This window comes from Taudactylus pleione, unplaced genomic scaffold (assembly GCF_031769625.1).
Source record: "Taudactylus pleione unplaced genomic scaffold, aTauple2 ptg000026l, whole genome shotgun sequence".
Lineage (NCBI taxonomy): Eukaryota > Metazoa > Chordata > Amphibia > Anura > Myobatrachidae > Taudactylus > Taudactylus pleione.
In genome coordinates, this window is record NW_028284428.1 from 18933331 (window position 1) to 18953458 (window position 20128).

Below are 20128 nucleotides of genomic sequence, written 5' to 3' on the forward strand. Positions count from 1 at the left end.
ATTAGCTCAATTACTGTTATACATTTTTTCAAGTATATTTTCTCTTTATACTGTAGATCTTACTTCAGCATTTACTGAAAATGGAGCATTCCTCTTATTTGGATTTTAGACTCATTATGTGGATTTCTCTTCAACTAGTATGCAAAGTATCAATGGATCCTCAAGGTAAGCAGAATAGCTGTAATTATTTAACAAGATACAGTACACCTTGATTGACAGAGGGGCCATCTGCTATAATACCTAGTTAATAGAGATGTGCGCAGACTCCCATGTTTTGATTTTGGTTCTAAATGTTTGTTTTGTTTTGTTTTTGGCAAAACCAACCTGAAGCATTTTGGTTCTGTTTCAGTTTTGGAAATGGATGAAAACATCTAAAATCCTGTTACTTGGACCTGTTTTTGCTCCTATAGTATTGTTAACATCAATAACACAGCACCTGAAATCATGAGGGACTTACTTAAATGCAATCTAACACACGAGACCCGGTTTTTATATCCAAGTTCCAAACTTGGCAAGAAAACCAGATTTGGGACTCGATTCTACTCAGCACCTCAAAGTGATCCGAGCCAGGGCTCTGTTTGACTCGGAACCCTGAAGTTTGGGTGTGTTTGATTTACATCAAAATTGAACTGCTCATCTCAGTGAAGTTTTCCATGCACATGATGCTAAAATATATGTGTTGGCATGTTTTTTCAATGCAAGAAAACAAGAAACATTACTTATATACACCTGTAGGAGTATTAGAGTGCAAGATCATATGAAAAATTGTGGGAAATTCAATTAAGGATATATGGTTCTATGTATTAATAAACACAACAGTGTTGTGATTATTTTCAGTCCGTATCTTGAGAGACCTTTTAATTTTTATCTAAACTATCATGGCTATTTACTAAAAATTGACTTGCAGGGGACAGTGGTTGCAAGAACTACTGTCCCTGCGAGTTACAGCCTGACATATCACAGGAGTCTTCCAGATTTTCAAAAGACTCTTCTTTAGATAATAAGTATTGAAAAGTGATAAGGTGGAGAGTGATAAACCACCAGCTTTCAGCTTCTAACTGTCATATTACAGGCTGTGTTTGAAAAATGACAGAAGCTGATTGGTTGGTGGTTTATCACTCCCCACTTTATAATTTTCCAGAGCTTAGTACATCTGCCCTTCTGACACTGTATGCATGCGCATTGTCTGTTACCAGAGCTGGTCGGAGGCTGCGAGAGAGGGATCATAGACATAAACTTATCTAAGGATGGCGTAAACCAATGAGGCCACACTCTGAAAACTGAAAATATGAAATATGGAGAGCCTTGCAATAAGTGAATCTCCTAGCCCTCTCTCCTATTAACCAGCCAAACATTAATTCAGGTACTTAATCCTCCCGGTATGCCGTCAGGAAGCCGGTGGTCGAAATGCAGACCCCCTGCTTTCCAACAGCGTAATCCCGACAAAGGATTTAACATAGGCATCGAAATACCAACACCTATGATAATCCCGATGTCAGAATACCAACCCCCACCATCCCAATCATCCTCGACAGGTAAGTAGAACACTTAGGCACCCCCCCAGGAAGGTTAGGTTTAGAGTGCGGGAAGAGGGTTTAGGTTTAGGCACCCCGGGGGGTAGGTTAGGTTTAGGCACTAGGGATGAAGGTTAAGGTTAGGCACCCCTAAAGGAGGGTTAGGGTTAGGCGGGGAAAGGGTTAGGAATAGTTAAAATACTGACCTTGTCGTGATCTTCACTGTTCTGTCTTCCGGCATCGGTATTAAATCCGCCGGGTTTAGGTCTGGCAGCAAGTCATACCAATTCCATCCTCCCACCCTGCAACCAGCACATGAAATTGATAGTATTCACATTTTATAAATAAGTAAACCTTTTTCCATCTCATGAAATAATTTTTGAAAAACTACATGGTGGTAGATAATTCAGAGATCTCAGTTGCATATATTTGCAAAAACATGGCTAAGCCTCCAGGCCACGTCACGGCGTCGAGGTCCCTATCACATGGTCTGGGTCTGGGGTGCAGAACCCCAAAAATGCTGACGAAGGCCAGCCACACCAGGGAAGCACACCAGTGAAAGACTAAAGTGTTAATATGTGTTAATAAGAATAAAACAAAAACTATGTGTTAATAAGTGATACATAGGTGAAAGGTGTAATTGAAATGCTCAGAAAAGAATAAATGAAAAAAAAATATATATATATACATATAGAAGAAGAAAAGTATAGGCGGCACTGATGGTCTTAGAATGCAAAGATGGTTTATTCCAACTTTCAGGGTATATACAGCCCTTTTTTCAAGGATACTTTAAAAACATACATAAGAGATGTCTTACCTTAAGTAGGTTCACCTGGTGACTGTGCACTGTCAGGAGTGGTTGCGTGTGTCTGCACGTTGCAGGGAGCGTCTCCCACTGATGACATCATGGTTGGTCGGCTCTCCTGGTTGTCAAGGCAACCGGACGCTATGCAAGTGAATTTTGCTGTGAAGAAACAGTGAATGAAAAGAAAGAACCGTCACCCAAGAAAAAAAATACTATAAGCAAGTAGCGGGGACCAAAGCAACTAGAAACTATAGCATACATAATCTCATATTAATAAAAATGCTAATAAAGCATGAAGTGAGACTGTGGTCACAAGTTCCAGAGAACACATGGACACTCTAATGGGAACAAATGAGAATATTCAGAAAGGTGGATCATGTCACAGAGAGTTCCAGCAGATTTTGTCATTCAGTCCATAGGGTGTGATAGTATTAAGTTTCACTATCCATTTGGCTTCTTTTCTTAACAGATGACTAGCCCTATATCCTCCTCTGAGACTGGGGGGAACATGATCTATTATTTTATGCTGAAATGTAGCCAGGCTATGTCCTCTCTCCGCAAAGTGATGAGCTACAGGTTGGTCACTATTAGTGCCAGCTATTGCTGATCGTATGGCAGTTCGATGTAATGCCATCCTTTCTCGCATAGTTCTAACAGTCTTGCCGACGTAGTATAGTCCAGAAAGGGCATATAATGATGTAAATTATATACGTGGAAGTGCAGGTAAGTATATGGTTAATCTTGAACTTTGTATTGTTGTGTGGGTGTTTGAATTCCCCTCCTGTTAACATATTGCAGCAGGTAGTGCATTGAAGGCATTTGCAATAGCCATTAGCTTTGGTTAGAAACATGGTAGGTGCCCGATCACTCTTTTTGAATCCACTGATGTCTGTATGCACTATATGATCTCTGATGTTTCGTCCTCTCAGGAAGAAGGTCATTGGTTTAACACCTCGGAAACATGTAGTTTCGTTATCCGTGGCTACTATGGGCCAAAGAGCTTTACTAGCCCTTTGTAAAACTGGGCTAGATGCGGAGTGATGTTGTTTCCATGTAATAGTTGGTTCTTTAGTTCTTATAGTTGGTTGTAGAAGTTACAATTTCTAGAGGATAGATGATAAACTTAGTGGTGCCTAACCCTAACCTCCCCCTGGGGGTGCCTAAGCCTAACCTCACCCTGGGGGTGCCTAAGCCTAACCTCCTGCTCCCTGTAGCCTAACCCTAACTCTCCCCGGGGGGTGCCTAACCCTAATCTTCCCCATGGGGCCCCTAAAAATAACCCTCCCCCCAGCAGCTAACAACTTGCAGGCCCTGCTTGCCTTTGTTCAGGATCCAGTTGCATATATTTCCAAATATTTGGTTAAGCGCTGGGACGCATCAAGGCTCCTCTATACCGGCGTCCCTAATGCTACATAATAATAGCACCCACTCTGGGTCATAATTGCATACTGTTGTGCCACATGATAACAGCACATACATAAAAATCTATTTAAGTTGAGAGCCAACTCACCTAGGGGGTACTATTGTATTATGGACTACTTCAGGGAGAAGTTTCCCTTTGATAAATACAAAGATTTTATTTATATATTATTTTTTTTACTACATTGCTCATATTGGGGCAGATGTATGAAGCTCTGGAACGTGATAAAGTGGAGAGTAATAAACCATTTAGCTCCCAACTGCCATGTTACAGGCTGTGTTTTAAAAATGACAGTTGGGAGCTGATTGGTTGGTCAGTTAGCACTTCCCACAGCGTCATACATCTGCCCCATTGTGCTATAAGAAAATATTTGGAACTATTTAATTTCTGAGTTTGCCAGTGCTCATACTGTAGTTACAAAATAGTAGTTTTCACTGCTACCTACTGTAGTTATGCACTACACCAGTGGTGCCAGAAAACACATCAGTGATACTACATTCAACACTGCTGTTTGTCCCTTGGGGGGAGGAGGGGTGAGCACAAGTTGTTTTGGGCTCAATTCCCACAGGAATTTCTTAGCAGTACTGCTAACAAGACATTATGATAGGTGTAACGACTCAGAATCATGCCCTTAGATTGCACATTCCCCATTTCCTAATTGCCATGATAAATGATGATAATGATTCTTAATTTCTGGGGCTTGACGCATATTTTTTAAATGGTTATAATATTTTTTCCTTTTCTTTCAACTTTTAGATAAAGACATTGCTCCACTACCTACAAGTTTAAAAGTAGCTATATATCCTGGACTCATCAATGTGACCTGGGACTGTAACATAACAAAGTCTATGGAGAACTACATATATAAGATTGTCATTCAGAAAGATCATATTGAATACTTGGATGTAAGTATTAATGTTTAAATATTATTTGACACAATATTACCGGTACTTAAAGTCCTGCAAAGTAACTAAACTGAAGTTACAAAGAGAAAGAAAGAAAGAGAGAGCATTATTCTCAAAAAATAATAACTCCTATTAGTTATGTTTTTTAAATGTCATACTAAGAATTTAAGTTGCTCAAATCAATTTAGAAACCCACCACAGGTGCATGAAAAGGAGGGGCTAGTCTAGAAAGAAAGAGAGAGCATTATTCTCAAAAAATAATAACTCCTATTAGTTATGTTTTTTAAATGTCATACTAAGAATTTAAGTTGCTCAAATCAATTTAGAAACCCACCACAGGTGCATGAAAAGGAGGGGCTAGTCTAGACAAGAAAAAAAATAGAACAGCTGGAAAACAGGGTAACATTTGACATAACTCTGGTAGGGAATGGGTATTAGCCGCCGGTACAAATCCCGTCAGGAGAAGTCCGACAGGACATGATGCCGACTAGCGCTGTAAGTACCCTAACCCTCCCCTCTCCCCCTCCTAACCCTCCTTTAGTGGTGTCCTAACCCTAAAACTCCCGGGGTGGTGCCTAACCCTAAGTCCCCTGGGGGTGCCTAAACCTAACCCTCCCAGGGGGGGTGCCTAACCCTAACCTACCCCAAGTGGTGCCTAACCCTCCCCGGGGGGGGTGCCTAACCCTAAGTCCCCCCAGGAGTCGCTAAACCTAACCCCTCCCCACCTGCTGCTAAGTGTTATGACGCCCGGACTTTACTCATTTGGTCCGGCATCTGTCTGTCTTCCTGCGTCGGGATTAAGATAGGCGTCGGTATGTTGACGTCTATCTTAAATCCCCTTTCTGACTTTAGCAGTCAGGATTTAGTCTGCCGGTCTATTAACTACATCCCCTCTTGTAGGCCAATGATACAAGCAGATGCATGTATTTTAAGGCCAAGCTGTTTATTTCTCAATGTATTTAAAGAGTCAAGTCCCTTGCTAAATGTGCTTGGGACAATCACAGAGTTCAGATGTCACACAAGTACAGTTCTTCCTGATCTTCATACAAAACACTCTTTCAGGACTTGCAAGCTCTCTTTTTGTCCAGTTCTAACATACAATACCAAAGGGGATAAATCTGCCCTACTATGTGAATGTGGACAAAGGGGATAGTTACTCTTCTGTGCCTGAGACCACCTGAGCAGGTACCACACCCCAGGTGCCAGCAAGCCTGGAGCACGGGATGGTCACCTCCAATACTTAGTTCCAGGATTCTGCTGGGGGAACCTTATCACCTTTTCTGTCTGAATTTGGGTCCCAGAGGCAGCAGTTTCCTGCCCATCGAGAGTGAGTTTTTTTGAGCTGTAATAAAACAATTAGCTAGCTGTGCTGGCCAGCTCCCCATGCACCTCCTGATCTTTCTTTGAGTCATGAGGCTCCAGGGGAAGACATTCCAGTCCCCAGGGAGGGGGACTGAGGGAACCAGCAGCCCATGGAGGGCTTCAGATCTCCCCTAGACCACCAAGGAAAAGGTAAGTGCATGAGTTTTTACACACACATTTTACATTACATATATATACATTTAAAGCATGTTACCAGGCTGTAAATATACTCTGTGCTTTATACATGAAGTTACTGTACTTTACAGCATCATTCATTTAATCAATACATTTCATTTAAACATTTGTTCAATATTTCTCACATTACTCTAGTCCCAGCGCCCATCCGGGACTTTAACCATTTCACTTCTGGCATTACCAGAAACTACTCCCTTTCACAAGTGAAATAATTATCTCTAGCTGTGGATCTCTTACAATGTGTCAGCCAGTAATGAATATAAATGTGCACCAACAAGGAAAAATGGAAATCATGCACTGTTAGTGTTCCCTGAGGAATGTGTTTGGGAAACACTGCTATATACTATAATAGATTCAGCTCATGTAGATAACATACTGTAGGTTCATTATATCATTCTAGGAGCCGTATTCAATTTGAGCGGACCCGCAATACTTTTCCGCCTCCCGGACGTTCCACCTACATCGCGTGTTTTGCAGGCGGAAAAGTATTGTGCGCATGCCCACGTATCCCCGTATTCAATTTAGAAGTACGCAAAAACGGGACCCGGCGAAACTCAAACAAGCGGAAAGTCCTGTCAGTTTTGGGGAAATCAACTGAACACCCCCCAAAAGATTCTCTGACATGGGGGTTAGCTATGGTTGCCCCCGATTTGGCTTGCTGAAGGTATTTGATGTTTTTAAATGGGCTCAATAGCTGCTAAATAGCGTTTTTGTATAAGTGGTGCAGAATAGTATTCAGGAGTTTTTTTGCAGAAAATGTCTTATCCCAGCAAATTTGGGGCACTTGAAAATGGGGGCCAGCATATTTAAAAGTTGAAAAAGTTAAGTTTAAAAAAACATGAAAAATCCACCTGCCGCAAGCACCTGCAATGAAAAAAACACATGGGGCATACTTAGGGACCCCCCCAGAGTCTAGTTCACCAGTTTTTAACTTTGTCCCCCAACATTTTTTTTTGCGCACCCAAATTCAAAGTGATTTTTTGGGGTGTTCTTAAGTGTTTTTTTTTTTTTTACATTTTGAGGCAGTTTACCTTTGGGGGGACTGTCTGAAGGCTGCATGGGGGTTCCCGCAACATTGCACCCCAAAACCCCAATTCTGCACTTTTTTCCGCCTGCTATTCATAGGCGAAACTTTTCTGCCTATTACATTGCATTGACTTTCTGCCTAGGCGGAAAGTCTTTCAAATTGAATACGGCGATACTTTTCCGCCTGGTGAAATTATGTCATCGTTGAAACTTTTCCGTGGACTCCTGCTTTTCACCTCAAATTGAATACGGGTTGAAATATACAGTAGCTAGTTACTTGCTAGCAGTTCATATCAACAGCACAAAATAATCATATTATGGTATTGGTGAATGTACGAACTGACAAAGAAAAGGTTAAAATATAGGTAAATAATTTAGAATAATTAAAATACTTTTCATACTTTACAGCTCTACAAATGTTCCTTTCAATATGACGTTTTCATGCGTACTGAATTCATACTACATAAAGGAGTACTGGTAAATATTTTAACATATAAAAATGAGGAAAATGTGAAAAATAATTGGAGAGAAGTAATATTTACTCCTGAAGGTACAGTAAATTGTCTATAAACAGAACTACCACAAATACTTCTTTATTAACCTATACAGTATGCGATGTTCCAACAAATGTGTGTGTTATTGTTATAGCATATGTGACTTCTATAATAGTTTTCATATGCTAACAACTTGTCTGACCCATACATGACATTATTGTATACCACATCACTGCCACCTCACTAATAAACCACTGTGTCAGTTTAGATTTTCATAAAACTATATTTCATTACCACCTGCTTCTCTGTATAACGTGCAATTTAACTTCCCGTTATTTAACTGTCTCAAAATATATTTTGCTACCTTGAATTCAAGAACAAATATAGGCATTCTGAAAGTTATTCAAAAGTCGGTCATTGAATGCTGCACAAATTAATAAACTTATGTCCCATTCCTTTAGCAACTGACTATAATTAATAATTAAATGAATCTACCCTTAATAATAAACATGGTTACATACCTTTTGGTACCATATATACCTATTCACATATCACACACTTTAAAATTAAGATAATCTCAGCAAATATTTCATTCCATTTTGTTCCTACTGCATATTATTTTCAATATACTGTATCACAATATTACATAATGCCCTGTCTTCTGGATCTGCCGGGAGACTCATTATTTGGAGGCGGGCGGGGATCTCCCAGCTCCAGGTAAGGTCGGCCACTTTCTTGCACCGTCTGGTCACCTCTAGGTTGTCCTGTGAAGTTAGTGGGACAAGGGCATATGATGTCCTTATTTGCTATGAATGACATTATGGCAGCCTCACAACCAGTGATTTAAGACCGGGACTGACAGCAAAACACCAAGGGGTGGGGCCGCAATGGCACTATTCATGTCGCCCTAGCCCCATCCTCTCCTAGGAACTTTTTGGGGTATATTAAAGTGTGGGTTTATAGAAGTGGAGGTGTGGCCCATAGCTACCAATCAGATTCTACTTAGTTATCTGGCACCTTCTAGAAGATAATACCCAAATTCTGATTGGTTGCTATGGGTAACACCTTCACTTCTATAAAGCCTCTGTTTAGTAAATATACCCCCTGGAGAGGATCTTGCTGAAGTCAACAAATAAGCAATATTGAATGCTTTGAAAAAGAACATAATTATAGTCAACAGGCTGGCAAGGTAAATGCAGAAATAATTACAGTAGTGAGTTCCATTTTATTTAATCTTTAATTTTTTTAAGTATAATTTTAATTAGACCATGGGTGTCAGAAGGAAGCATAAGGGTCCACATGGGAAAACAGTGGTAGGGACCCATGAAAAGTTTATGCCAACTGAGAACTGTGGGCCTGATTCAGCAAAGATCGCAGTTGCTAAGACGCTTGCAATCGGCCGATTGTCGCGTTATGTGCATGCGTACACATTGCAGTGCGCAAACCAGTCACTGCAATTGGGACTGCGATCGCAGAGGCTAAGCAGACCCATTGCAGAGTGAGTGACAGGAAGTGGCATTTGTGGGTGGTGACGGGGGGGGGTGGTCGGGTGAACACAGACGTGCCAGTGCGTGCATAAATTATACTCTGCATAGCCATATGCAGTGTGGGGTCTCACAGCGTGCATGGCTGTTAGCAATTTCTGAGTAAGGTTAGGACTTGTGCAACTGTGCATATGGGTCCAATAGTACTCGATTGTATCGATGATTTTGCTATTCTGCTAAGTGTTACGGATGTGTGTATGGTAAAGTGGGCATCCTTATGTAGTGCTGAGTTTGTATTGCAATCGTAGTGGAGGGGCTTGCTATCGCAGTTGAACTGCGTGCGTACACAGTATTGCGATCCGTAGTGAATCAGTCACTGTGGCCAGTTCTTTGAGATCACTTTCCTTTTATTTCTAAGTACTGACCATTTAGAAATCAACACATTTTAATTGAGAACATGAGGTAGTCTCCAGGAATGTTTTTGAATTAACAGGTGTGCCTGTCAAGAGTCAATCTGTGGAATTACTTGCCTTCTTAATGTGTTTGAGACCATCAGTTGTGTTGTGCAGAGGTAGGGTTAGTACATAGTGCACATCACTATTTGACTACTATTGTATTACATATTATGGCACCAACCACTGAACTCAGTAAAGAGAAACGACAGTCCATCATTACTTTAAGACATGAAGGTCAGTCGATACGGAAAATTTCAAGAACTTTGAATGTATCATCAAGTGCAGTTGCAAAAACCATCAAACGCTTTGATGAAACTGGCTCTCATGAGGACTGCCCCAGGAAAGGAAGACCAAAAGTTACCTCTGCTGCAGAGGATACGTTCATTAGAGTTGCCAGCCTCAGAAACCGCTACTTAATAGCACCTCAGATTAGAGACCACATAAAGTCTTCACAGAGCTCAAGTAGCAGACAAATCTCAACAAGTCAAGACAATGACCCCAAACACACCTCCAGGCTATGTAAGGGCTACTTGACCAAGAAGGAAAGAGATGGAGTGCTGCATCAGATAACCTGGCCTCCACAATCACCCGACCTAAACCCAATTGAGCTGGTTTGGGATGAGTTGGACCGCAGAGTGAAGGAAAAGCAGGCAACAAGTGCTCAGTATCTCTGGGACCTCCTTCAAGACTGTTGGAAAATCATTCCAGGAGACTACCTCATGAAGCTGATTGAGAGAATGCCAAGAGTGTGCAAAGCTGTCATCCAAGCAAAAGGGGGCTACTTTGAGGACTCTAAATTATAAAACATATTTTGATTTATTTAACACCTTTCTGTTTACAACATAATTCCATATGTGTTCTTTCATAGTTTTGATGTCTTCAGTATTAATCTACTATGTTGAAAATAATGTAAATAAACAAAAACCATTTAATGAGAAGGTGTGTCCAAACTTTTGACTGGTACTGTGTGTGTGTGTGTGTATATGTGTGTATCTATCTATCTATCTATCTATCTATCTATCTATCTATCTATCTATCTATCTATATATATATATATATATATATATATAATGGGATTTCCAGCATTGTCTGGGTTGAAGACTGGACCCTGAAGTACACTTGCAGCCTTAATTTGTCTACATTGTCCTCACCTATAACCCCATTCCATTGATCCTGAAAAGGACCCCACTGTTTGCAAACATGCATGCAAATAATGGAGTAACTTCTGTGGGTGCAAGGGGTGTGGCTGCTAGGGTGCCCGATCTGCCTCTGTGGCCCGCCGCTCCCCCTCCACCCAGTCACACACACACAAGTTGGGCTGGTCCAGTCAGGGCCATCGAGGAGGGCCCAGGTGTTAGAGATGTTGATTTGGTGCCGATCCGCCAGCTAATTACAGCTGTCGCAATGACAGGCAGTCATGGAGAGACAGTGCCACCAGTCGTGAATCAATTAGAGCTTGCAGACTGGCAGCCAATCAGCAGTGGCTACTCCGATTCGCTGACAACCGTCGCCAGATTCAAGTTGCGCCAGTGCTGTCTGTTCATGTCTGCTGCTATATTACTAGTGAAAAATATACACCAATCCACTCTGGTATCTATTCTCATAAAGATCAAATATATATATATATATATATATATATATATTTCATGGGCCCCTTATATCAAATTACTTAAATTTATTGAATGAATCTAATTTAAAGATAGGGGGTGCTAACATTCAACAATAATTGAACTAGAAAAGTAACCAGACAATGAAATTAATTGTCGTTAATTGATGCACTTCAATTAAAACATAACCTTTATTATCCGCACCTTAAAATATATGGGTGTCAAATGTTGAAACAGTGAAATATAAAAAATAGAATTTGTGTTGATAGAGAAGAAAATTGTGTAAAGTAAAATATCTTTTCCGACCACTTAGAGCTCCTCTAATGACCTAAATTGCTGTATAAATTGTTAATAATATAATGTTCATAATGTTCTACAGTAATGAGTAAACACATATATTTTCTCAAATGATCACGTGTGAGTATTTCTATTCTCCAAAAAATAATTATTCCGATTGTAACACAGACATTGTTTCCATACAGTATGTCTAAAAATCAATGTTCTAGGAAATAAATGCTACTTCCTCAGAAATATCATGTGTATTACAAACAAAGGATCCAGTGCATGCCGATTCACAGTTCAAGAGGGGAGGCAGTCCGTATCTGGCTGTTTCACTGTGTAATATAATCACAGTGTTATTCATAGGGGTATTCTTATGTCTCAATCCCTCTTAGTATACCGTTTACCGACATGCACTATTAACATGCAGAGAACACAGTGGGAAAAAGGGAGCAGCCCGTATCCGGCTATTTCACCGTACAATATGATCGCGGTGCTGGTCACAGGGGGATTTCTATGTCTCAATTCATCATAGTGTACCGTTTCTCCCGTGTTCAAGTCCCTCTAATTGTGAAATCACTGCCTATTCAACATATATTATCAGCATTGGTCTGAGTGGAGCTCCGTGCAAGCTTGTACCGAATAAATATATGTTGAATATGTCCCCTCTTGAACTGTGAATCGGCATACTAATACCACATGGGGAAGTGGCAAGATACAGGCTGCTCCAGTCAAACTGTGATCCTGCATGCTGATACTTAAATGTATTATAATATAATGGGATGTATATCAGATATATAAAGCCTCATAAAACTTGTTATTTTTGGGCTATAAAAGTAAAGTCAGCGCTATCCCTCTCATTAGAATATGTAAAAAAAACTGCAACATGCCGCTCTATATTTAAAGGGCATTTAGTAGCACAGCGACAAGTTATTGAGAAGTTTTTAAACCTCCACTATTTAGCCATGCTAATAACAATTCATGTGGGCTGCATATTATATATTTCTTGTATACTTAGGAGGTATTGGGAAATAGGGATCTATTCAGCAACAGTGACGATGTTGCCCACAATATTATCGGGCAACATCGTCACGAATAATTATCAATTGTCAAATTTTAGTAAGTTATTCAGCAAGACTTTCAGCAGGGACAGCGGTTGCGGTAACACGCTGTCCCTGCGATGTCACAGAAGGGATTGTTTTTGTTTTCAAAAACAATCCCTCCTGTTTGTTCCTCAGCGCATGCTCAGGCATGCGCTGGGGAAGTCTCCATTCTGGCTTCCCGGTGACCGCGGAGGGGTAAGTACAGCTGTAGTCTGTCCAAATAGATTGACATATGTATACAGGCTTTATACTAGCCTGTATACATGTATATTTATATGCTTTTATATTTAAAATGTATATATACATTTTAAATATAATATCACATAAATATACATGTATACAGGCTAATATAGGCACGAAGACTGGGCAGGCTTACAAGATGCTGCTGGGACTTATGGGAAATAATCCCTCTGTCCCTTCAGTTTTCGGGAAATTTAAGGCATTTTCTTCATATAATACCATTCTGAAATGGCGTTATATAAAGTGATGATTTATCGAGTGATTTAACACTGTTTGCTATGCTGAATACCAAAAAGCATGATCCCTACAGTGATCCCTACAGTTCGGTACTCAGTGAGATGGGAATTAGTGGAGAAGATAATTGCATTATCTTCTCCATTAACCCATTGCTGAATTGGGGATTTACATTAAAAATACAGAAATCATAGTTTACATATTTTTATGTAAAAAAATCATTGCTGAATAGACCCCAGAGAGGAGAAGTTGAATACCTCCTTCTAAATTTCCCTGTAGAATAGTGCTACGACTGCTCTACATAGGAAAGCAGATATATATTTTCTGTCCTATATGAACTGTGATCTTGTTTTTATTATGACAGTACGGCTCAGTATAACAGGATGTCCATCCTGTATATGAAGCATTGTTATTAGGATTATTCTGTGTACACATGAATATAGGCAATGTGATTTTACCATCAACAGAGAGGCAACAATATATATTGCCCTACAACAAAAGGTGTTGACTTATATACTCACTAATTAGGTGTATATGAATCAATAAATTACAGAGAAACACTTATTTATAGTAGGCAATAGTACAGCTAATCTAAATGTGCATTAGAACCTACTTGGATATATTCAGATATTCCAATATCTCACTTATTTATTGTCGAATATATAGGTTTTCATAGCAATAAGGAAAAGAAGTATATTATATCTCAAGTGAACCTATCAGTATTCTTCATATAAACTAATTATCTGATGGATAATCTGATACAATGTTCCCTCTGACAGTCCATAACAAGGGACACAAAGTGTAAACTTTTTATGCACTAGATACCTTGTTGAGGAAGTAGCATTTATTTCCTAGAACATTGATTATTAGGCACATGGAAACAATGGCCCTGATTCAGAGCCGGACACAATTAGCGCTCGCTCGTTCAGAAAAAGGGGATGGCTATTCAAATGATCCGTTCGCTGTTTGCGGTCTGTTGACGCCTCCATATCTGAACGAGCGAACAAAACTTGCGGACGTTTATTTGAAAAATACGCTCCCTGGCCACTCGCATCATACGTCATGTCCGCTATTTATTAGATTAATCGAGTACATCGAACAGCATATGAACTGCTCGCTATTCTTGTGGTTGGTTTTTCCTACCACAATCTTGCGAGCAGTTCTGGCTATAAAATAACCCAGTGACGTGGTCAATGACGCTGCTGTTTTAATTATGCACACCCATAAAACGTCCGTTTTGACCTTTAAGCACGCCTGCGTTCGGATCTCCACTCCCAGTTTTCAAGCACCTTCCCGTTACCACCCACATATGCCTCTTTCTGTCACTCAAAATAGCAGGCATTCGCTATTTAGCGAACAAACGATTTTTGACCACACTGACTGGTTCACGCATGCGTATTACGATCCGCACGCATGCGCAGTTGGGCAAATATCGCTCGGAACGAGTGTACTGCCGCTTACGAGCGGCTCTGAATCAGGCCCTATGTCTGTATTACAATCAGATTAATTTTTCAACAATAGAAAAACTCACACGTGATCATTAGAGAAAATATGTGTTTACTCATTAATGTAGAACATTATGGACATTATATTAACAAATATACAGCAAGTTAGGTCATAGGAGGAGCTCTAAGTGTTCGGAATAAATATTTAAATTGACACAGTTTTCTTCTGTATCAACACAATTCTATTTTTTATATTTCACTGTTTTAACATTTAATACCCATATATTGTAAGGTGCGGATAATAAAAGTTATGTCGTAATTTAAGTGCATCGATTAACGACAATTATTTTCTCTCTCTGGTTACTCATGTCTACTGCTACCTGCTTTAATTAGCTGCTTTAATTAATAATGTATATGGGGCACTACTACTGCATGGTATAATGTGTATAAGGGGTACAACTCTGTGGCATAACCTGAATGGGCTCTGTGTGGCATAACATGAATGAGCTTTGTGTGAAGGCAAATATTCTCCTGTAACAGTATGTGTTTTTTCCCCCTCTGGGGGGCCCTTTTTAAGATCTTGCTATGTGGCCCACAAAATTCTAGTTACACCCTTGCATGCAAACATAGAGGCTTTGGATTTAACATGAACCTGCATGAGTAATCAAGTTTGCTCAGACTGAAGTTAAAAGTATACTTTTGTAGGTTTCTCACAGGTTTTTGGCATACTGCCAATTTCAACTGGAGCCAGCTCCAGAAGCTGTTTAATTTAAAAGGTTCTTAATTTTTAGGGATTGTGTGACAGTGTGTGGCCCTGACAAACTTCAAACGTAGGTAAAAACTTAATCCTGGTCAAACTACACCACCATCCCAAATTTGGTGGAGCTAAGGGCATGATTCAGAGCCACTCGCTAGATGCGATCACTCGCACGATGTGTATGCAAATTGCGTAGGCAGTGCTAACGCACAGAAATGCTCAACATGCCCCTAGTATTTCTTAGCGAGCAATCACATAGTGTATGCAGACACCCACCAGCCTGTTTTAAGATGCCCACTTGTGCAGATCATGTCCAGGAAGTGTATGTAACCGTCGGTACATCGGATGCTATCGCAGCGCTTGAGGTTGACTATACCCTGCAGCAAGCACTGCAAGCAATTCAGTGTAAAAACAAGCCAGGTGACCTGTACTATGATGCTGTCTTTTAATTATGCACACCTCTAAAACAACATTGAGAATCTCAGGTACATCTGCGTTTGTACCTCCACTCCCCCGGTTTTAATGGCCAGCCCCTGTTACCACCTACAAAAGTCTTCCCCTGTCACTCACTCTGCTGGGCCATCTATGCGTAGCAAGCAAATTCATTGTGAACTTCCGATAAGGTATGCGCACTGCGATGCATGAGCACAATGCATACACACTGCATAACATCTTAGCGAGCAAGTCTGAATGAACTCCTAAGTCCAAAACTCTGGGCGTGCGTAAAGGACAAACAGATGGACAGACAGACAAGCTTTCTTGTTTATTTTATATATATATATATATATACATAGTCAATACCACACATAAGTAGGTATATAAGGGCACTCACCACATGCTTAAATCCAATAGCATATTTTATTAATGCAGCTTAAGCAGAAGAACAGGTTGCAAATCGAGTCACCAACGTTTCGGTCTACACACAGACCATTGTCAAGGCGATGCAATCCATCACAACAAAGATAACCAGGTCCACAGGGAACTACTAACAACGCACGTCCATACAGCCGTCCAGTGGATACAGTCACACACGCCCAGCCCAAGGAATCCACCTTGGTGCGCGTGCGCGGCCTGAGAGAGAGTACACGCGCTTACCACGTGACCTGCCAGGAATGGTGCGTCATCGTGGTGCGCGACTGCTGGATAGATACACGTGATGCTGTGATCACGCCAGGAGTGGAGTGATTGCGACGTGCACGTGGTGGTTCCACAGGTGTCTATGCACAACCAGATGCACTGAACGCTGAGGTAAGTGGCAGATATATGCTGCCAAACCTGCTGTGTTATTATGCTAATTAGTGGGTGTATTTAACGGGGGCCCTGGGAGACTGCATTCTGTATCCATTGGACGGCTGTATGGACGTGCGTTGTTAGTAGTTCCCTGTGGACCTGGTTATCTTTGTTGTGATGGATTGCATCGCCTTGACAATGGTCTGTGTGTAGACCGAAACGTTGGTGACTCGATTTGCAACATGTTCTTCTGCTTAAGCTGCATTAATAAAATATGCTATTGGATTTAAGCATGTGGTGAGTGCCCTTATATACCTACTTATGTGTGGTATTGACTATGTATATTTCCGGATAGAGATGTCCAAAAGGAGCACCCCAGCTATATACACTATTCAACATATGTGATTGGATGTGAGTGCAGGAATCTTCCTTTATTTATATATATATATATATATGTGTGTGTGTGTTACAATCCGCTGCCAGTATTTGTGACAGCTTTAGCAGTTACTAGTCATGGCTGTTACTAGGCAGCAGGAAAGCTATCAGTATTGTGGAGGCATTCAACTGCAGCCAGTCTATAATCAAGCTCTCAGTGTGTGTGCAGTTCATCGGCAAATTAGTCTGCAATCATGGAGGCTGGCTTGCTTTGGTCCCTCTTCCTGTTATATTGCTGTTATGAGTCCCAAGGGCTGCTCCATGCATCCCGCTAGAACCCAGGTTAGCAAGGTCTTCCTCCACTAACAGCCACCCATTATTCCTTTAGAACTAAACACGTTCACCTGTACTTAGATGGCTGCCTGGTCTTAATACTCAGGGTAGTAGCGGTTTGCACAAATAACCAATAGAGTCCAGTGGAGATGTGAGGAACAGTTAGCAAAGAGTCAATGGCACTGCAAAGGAGCTGAAGATGTGGTTTGAAAGCTGATGGTGCAACTTAGGAGCCGATGGTGTGGCTTGAGAGCCGACAGTGTGACTTAGGAACTGATGGTGTGGCTTGGGAACCGGTACATAAGTTGGTTAACTATCGATGTGGCTTTGGGAGCCGATGGTGTGGCTTGAGAGCTGGTTCACAAGTTGGTGTACTGTAGATGTGGCTTTGAGAGCTGATAGTGTGGATTAGAGCCAGTACCAGAATTTGTTGAGCTGCTGGAGTGGCTTTGAGAGCCGATGGTGTGGCTTAGAGCCAGTAGCAGAAGTTGGTGAGCTGCTGGAGCAGATTTGAGAGCTGATGGTGCAGCTAAACAGCTGATGATGCATCTTGAGAGCTGGTACACAAGTTGGTGTACTGGAAATGTGGCTTTGTAAACCAATGATGCAACTTAGAGCTGGTGCGGCTTTGTGAGCTGATGGTACAGCATAGAGCCGGTAGCAGAAATTGGTAAGCTGCTGAAGTGGCTTTGAGAGCTGATGGTGCAGCTTAGAGCTGGTAGCAGAAGTTGGTGAGCTGCTGGAGCTGCTTTGAGAGCTGATAATGCGGTTTAGAGTCTGTAGCAGAGGTTGGTAAGCTTCTGGAGTGGTTTTGAGAGCCAATGGTGCAGCTTAGAGCCAGTAGCAGAAGTTGCTAAGCTTCTGGAGTGGCTTTGAGAGCCGATGTTGTGGCTTAGAGCCAGTAGCAGAAGTTGGTGAGCTGCTGGAGTGGCTGGGAAGCTGACAGAGTGGCTTGGGAGTTGGTGACAGCACGGAGGCTGCTGGTATGGCTGGGAAGCTGATAACTGGTGGCTAGACAATACAGCTGGAAAACCAAGACACAGTATAGCGAGAAAGCACAGAATGCTGACCATACAGCAGAGCAGAGAGCACCAAAAGGAATGCTATAGTCGGTGATGTAGCAAAAGGCCAGCATGCACAAATAGAAGGAACCAATCACGCTGTGCTGTGGGCAACACATGACCTCCTGTGGCGTGCAAGTTGCCTAGCAACTGAGGGAACCGGAACAGCAGTGTCAGGAGAAGGCAAACTGCTAGTCGTGACCGCGACTTGTAACAATTGCAGTCAGTCCCAGCATTCCCTGCCAGTGATAGTCTGTTCCTAGTGTTCAGTCTGTTTGGTTCCACCCTGTTCCCGGTCTCCTGTCTTGTCAGAGCCATTTTTCTTGTGCTTGTTCATCTGTGTTCCTGGTCACATATCTTGCAGTCTGCTGTGATCGCGATCTCTATCCTACAGCCGAGCCACGTTATCAGCCACATATGGCCCAGCCACATTACCAGCCTGCAGTCCAGCCACTTTAACAGCCTGCGGCCCAGCCATGTTTCCAGCCTGAAGCTTTGCCATATTATCAATCATCAATATACAGTTCAGCTGCACAATCTGTAGCCAGCCATTGTTCCTTCCTGCGGCCCAGTTGTGTACAAGTCAGTGGTTCTCATTCATATCTGTGACTCTTACCATCTAGTGCAGCCCCTACTGTAGCATATCTCCATCACTACCTGCAGTCCACTCGCACTCCAGTGTGCACTCATATCTGAGGAATTAACATCCCCGCTGGCAACAGTTAACTGGGGTAAGACCTGGTGGCAGCCTATATACCAGTGTGCATAAGGGAACAATAGGATTGGTGTTATAGGCAGAAGATCTCAATTAGTGACTCTGTGGGTTTATCTTGCATCACACTGTAGCATCATAACAATATGGTATCCTTTTCTATATTGTTGGCCTCAAAGCATAACACTATTTGTACTTTTTGTAGTTATTATTGTTAATATGTATACTATATATAATCTCCTTTTCTGAATATTGTTGGCCCCAATGCAGGAAATTATTTGTAATGTTAATAGTTATTGTTGTTCATTTTTTTTTTTAGGAAAAAATAACACTGCTGCTGGAAACTTATCCTGTGAAATTTATAATGTGTCTCTCATTAATTTTTCTTGGATTGTGGGCAAGGAAGCCCCAGAAGATATTCAATATTCTATGAATCTCAGGTAAAAATTATGGCTTATGTAACACCAAGACTATGTACATTTGTTGCACAATTTCTTGCCTACATTAATTTTTTTCAATTTTATTTTATTTCCTTTGGGATCAGGCAGAGTGATAAGAATGTTATTTGCCAAGACTACAGAATGGATTCCTTTGGGAGACAAGTGGGATGTGTTTTGAAATCTCCAGAAATTTATTTCCAAAAGAAAGTATACATAAATGTGTTGGGATCAAGCAATCAAACTTCAGTTCAGTTCTTTGATGAAATTCTTAAACCTAATGATCATGGTAATATTATCTATTAATACAGTATAACTGTTTATAGATTTACAAATATTTTGATGGTCAAATGTCAACATGACTAAATTTACATTGGACACAGTAGACCAGTGTCTAGGCATCTCAGAGGCTTTGAGATGACTTTCTTTTCTGCAAAGTGTGCATGAGATATCAATCAGCAATCAAAATGAATTGAGTGAGTAAACAAAAAAAGGCCAGTATATATGAAAAATGTATAGTGTCACTAAATCGTGCTCTGGTGGCAACAACAGCAGTACTAAGAAGCATTATTTGTAGAAGAGGTGGGGAGAATGGCTTTATGTCTATGAAAAATATACTAATTTTTGTTAGACCAATGGGGCCCATACACCTAAG

General features: G+C 41.1%; 1 protein-coding gene across 1 annotated transcript in view; it reads left to right on the top strand.

The window, feature by feature from the left end:
* Positions 1 to 80: 80 nt before the first annotated feature.
* LOC148539250 (granulocyte-macrophage colony-stimulating factor receptor subunit alpha-like) overlaps positions 81 to 20128 on the top strand; it is an 83143-nt gene continuing 63095 nt past the window's right edge. The window contains exons 1-5 of the mRNA XM_088451561.1: positions 81 to 165; positions 4496 to 4644; positions 7636 to 7777; positions 19356 to 19476; positions 19581 to 19762. Of these exons, the coding sequence (XP_088307687.1) occupies positions 81 to 165; positions 4496 to 4644; positions 7636 to 7777; positions 19356 to 19476; positions 19581 to 19762 (679 nt within the window). The remainder of the gene's footprint in view (positions 166 to 4495; positions 4645 to 7635; positions 7778 to 19355; positions 19477 to 19580; positions 19763 to 20128) is intronic.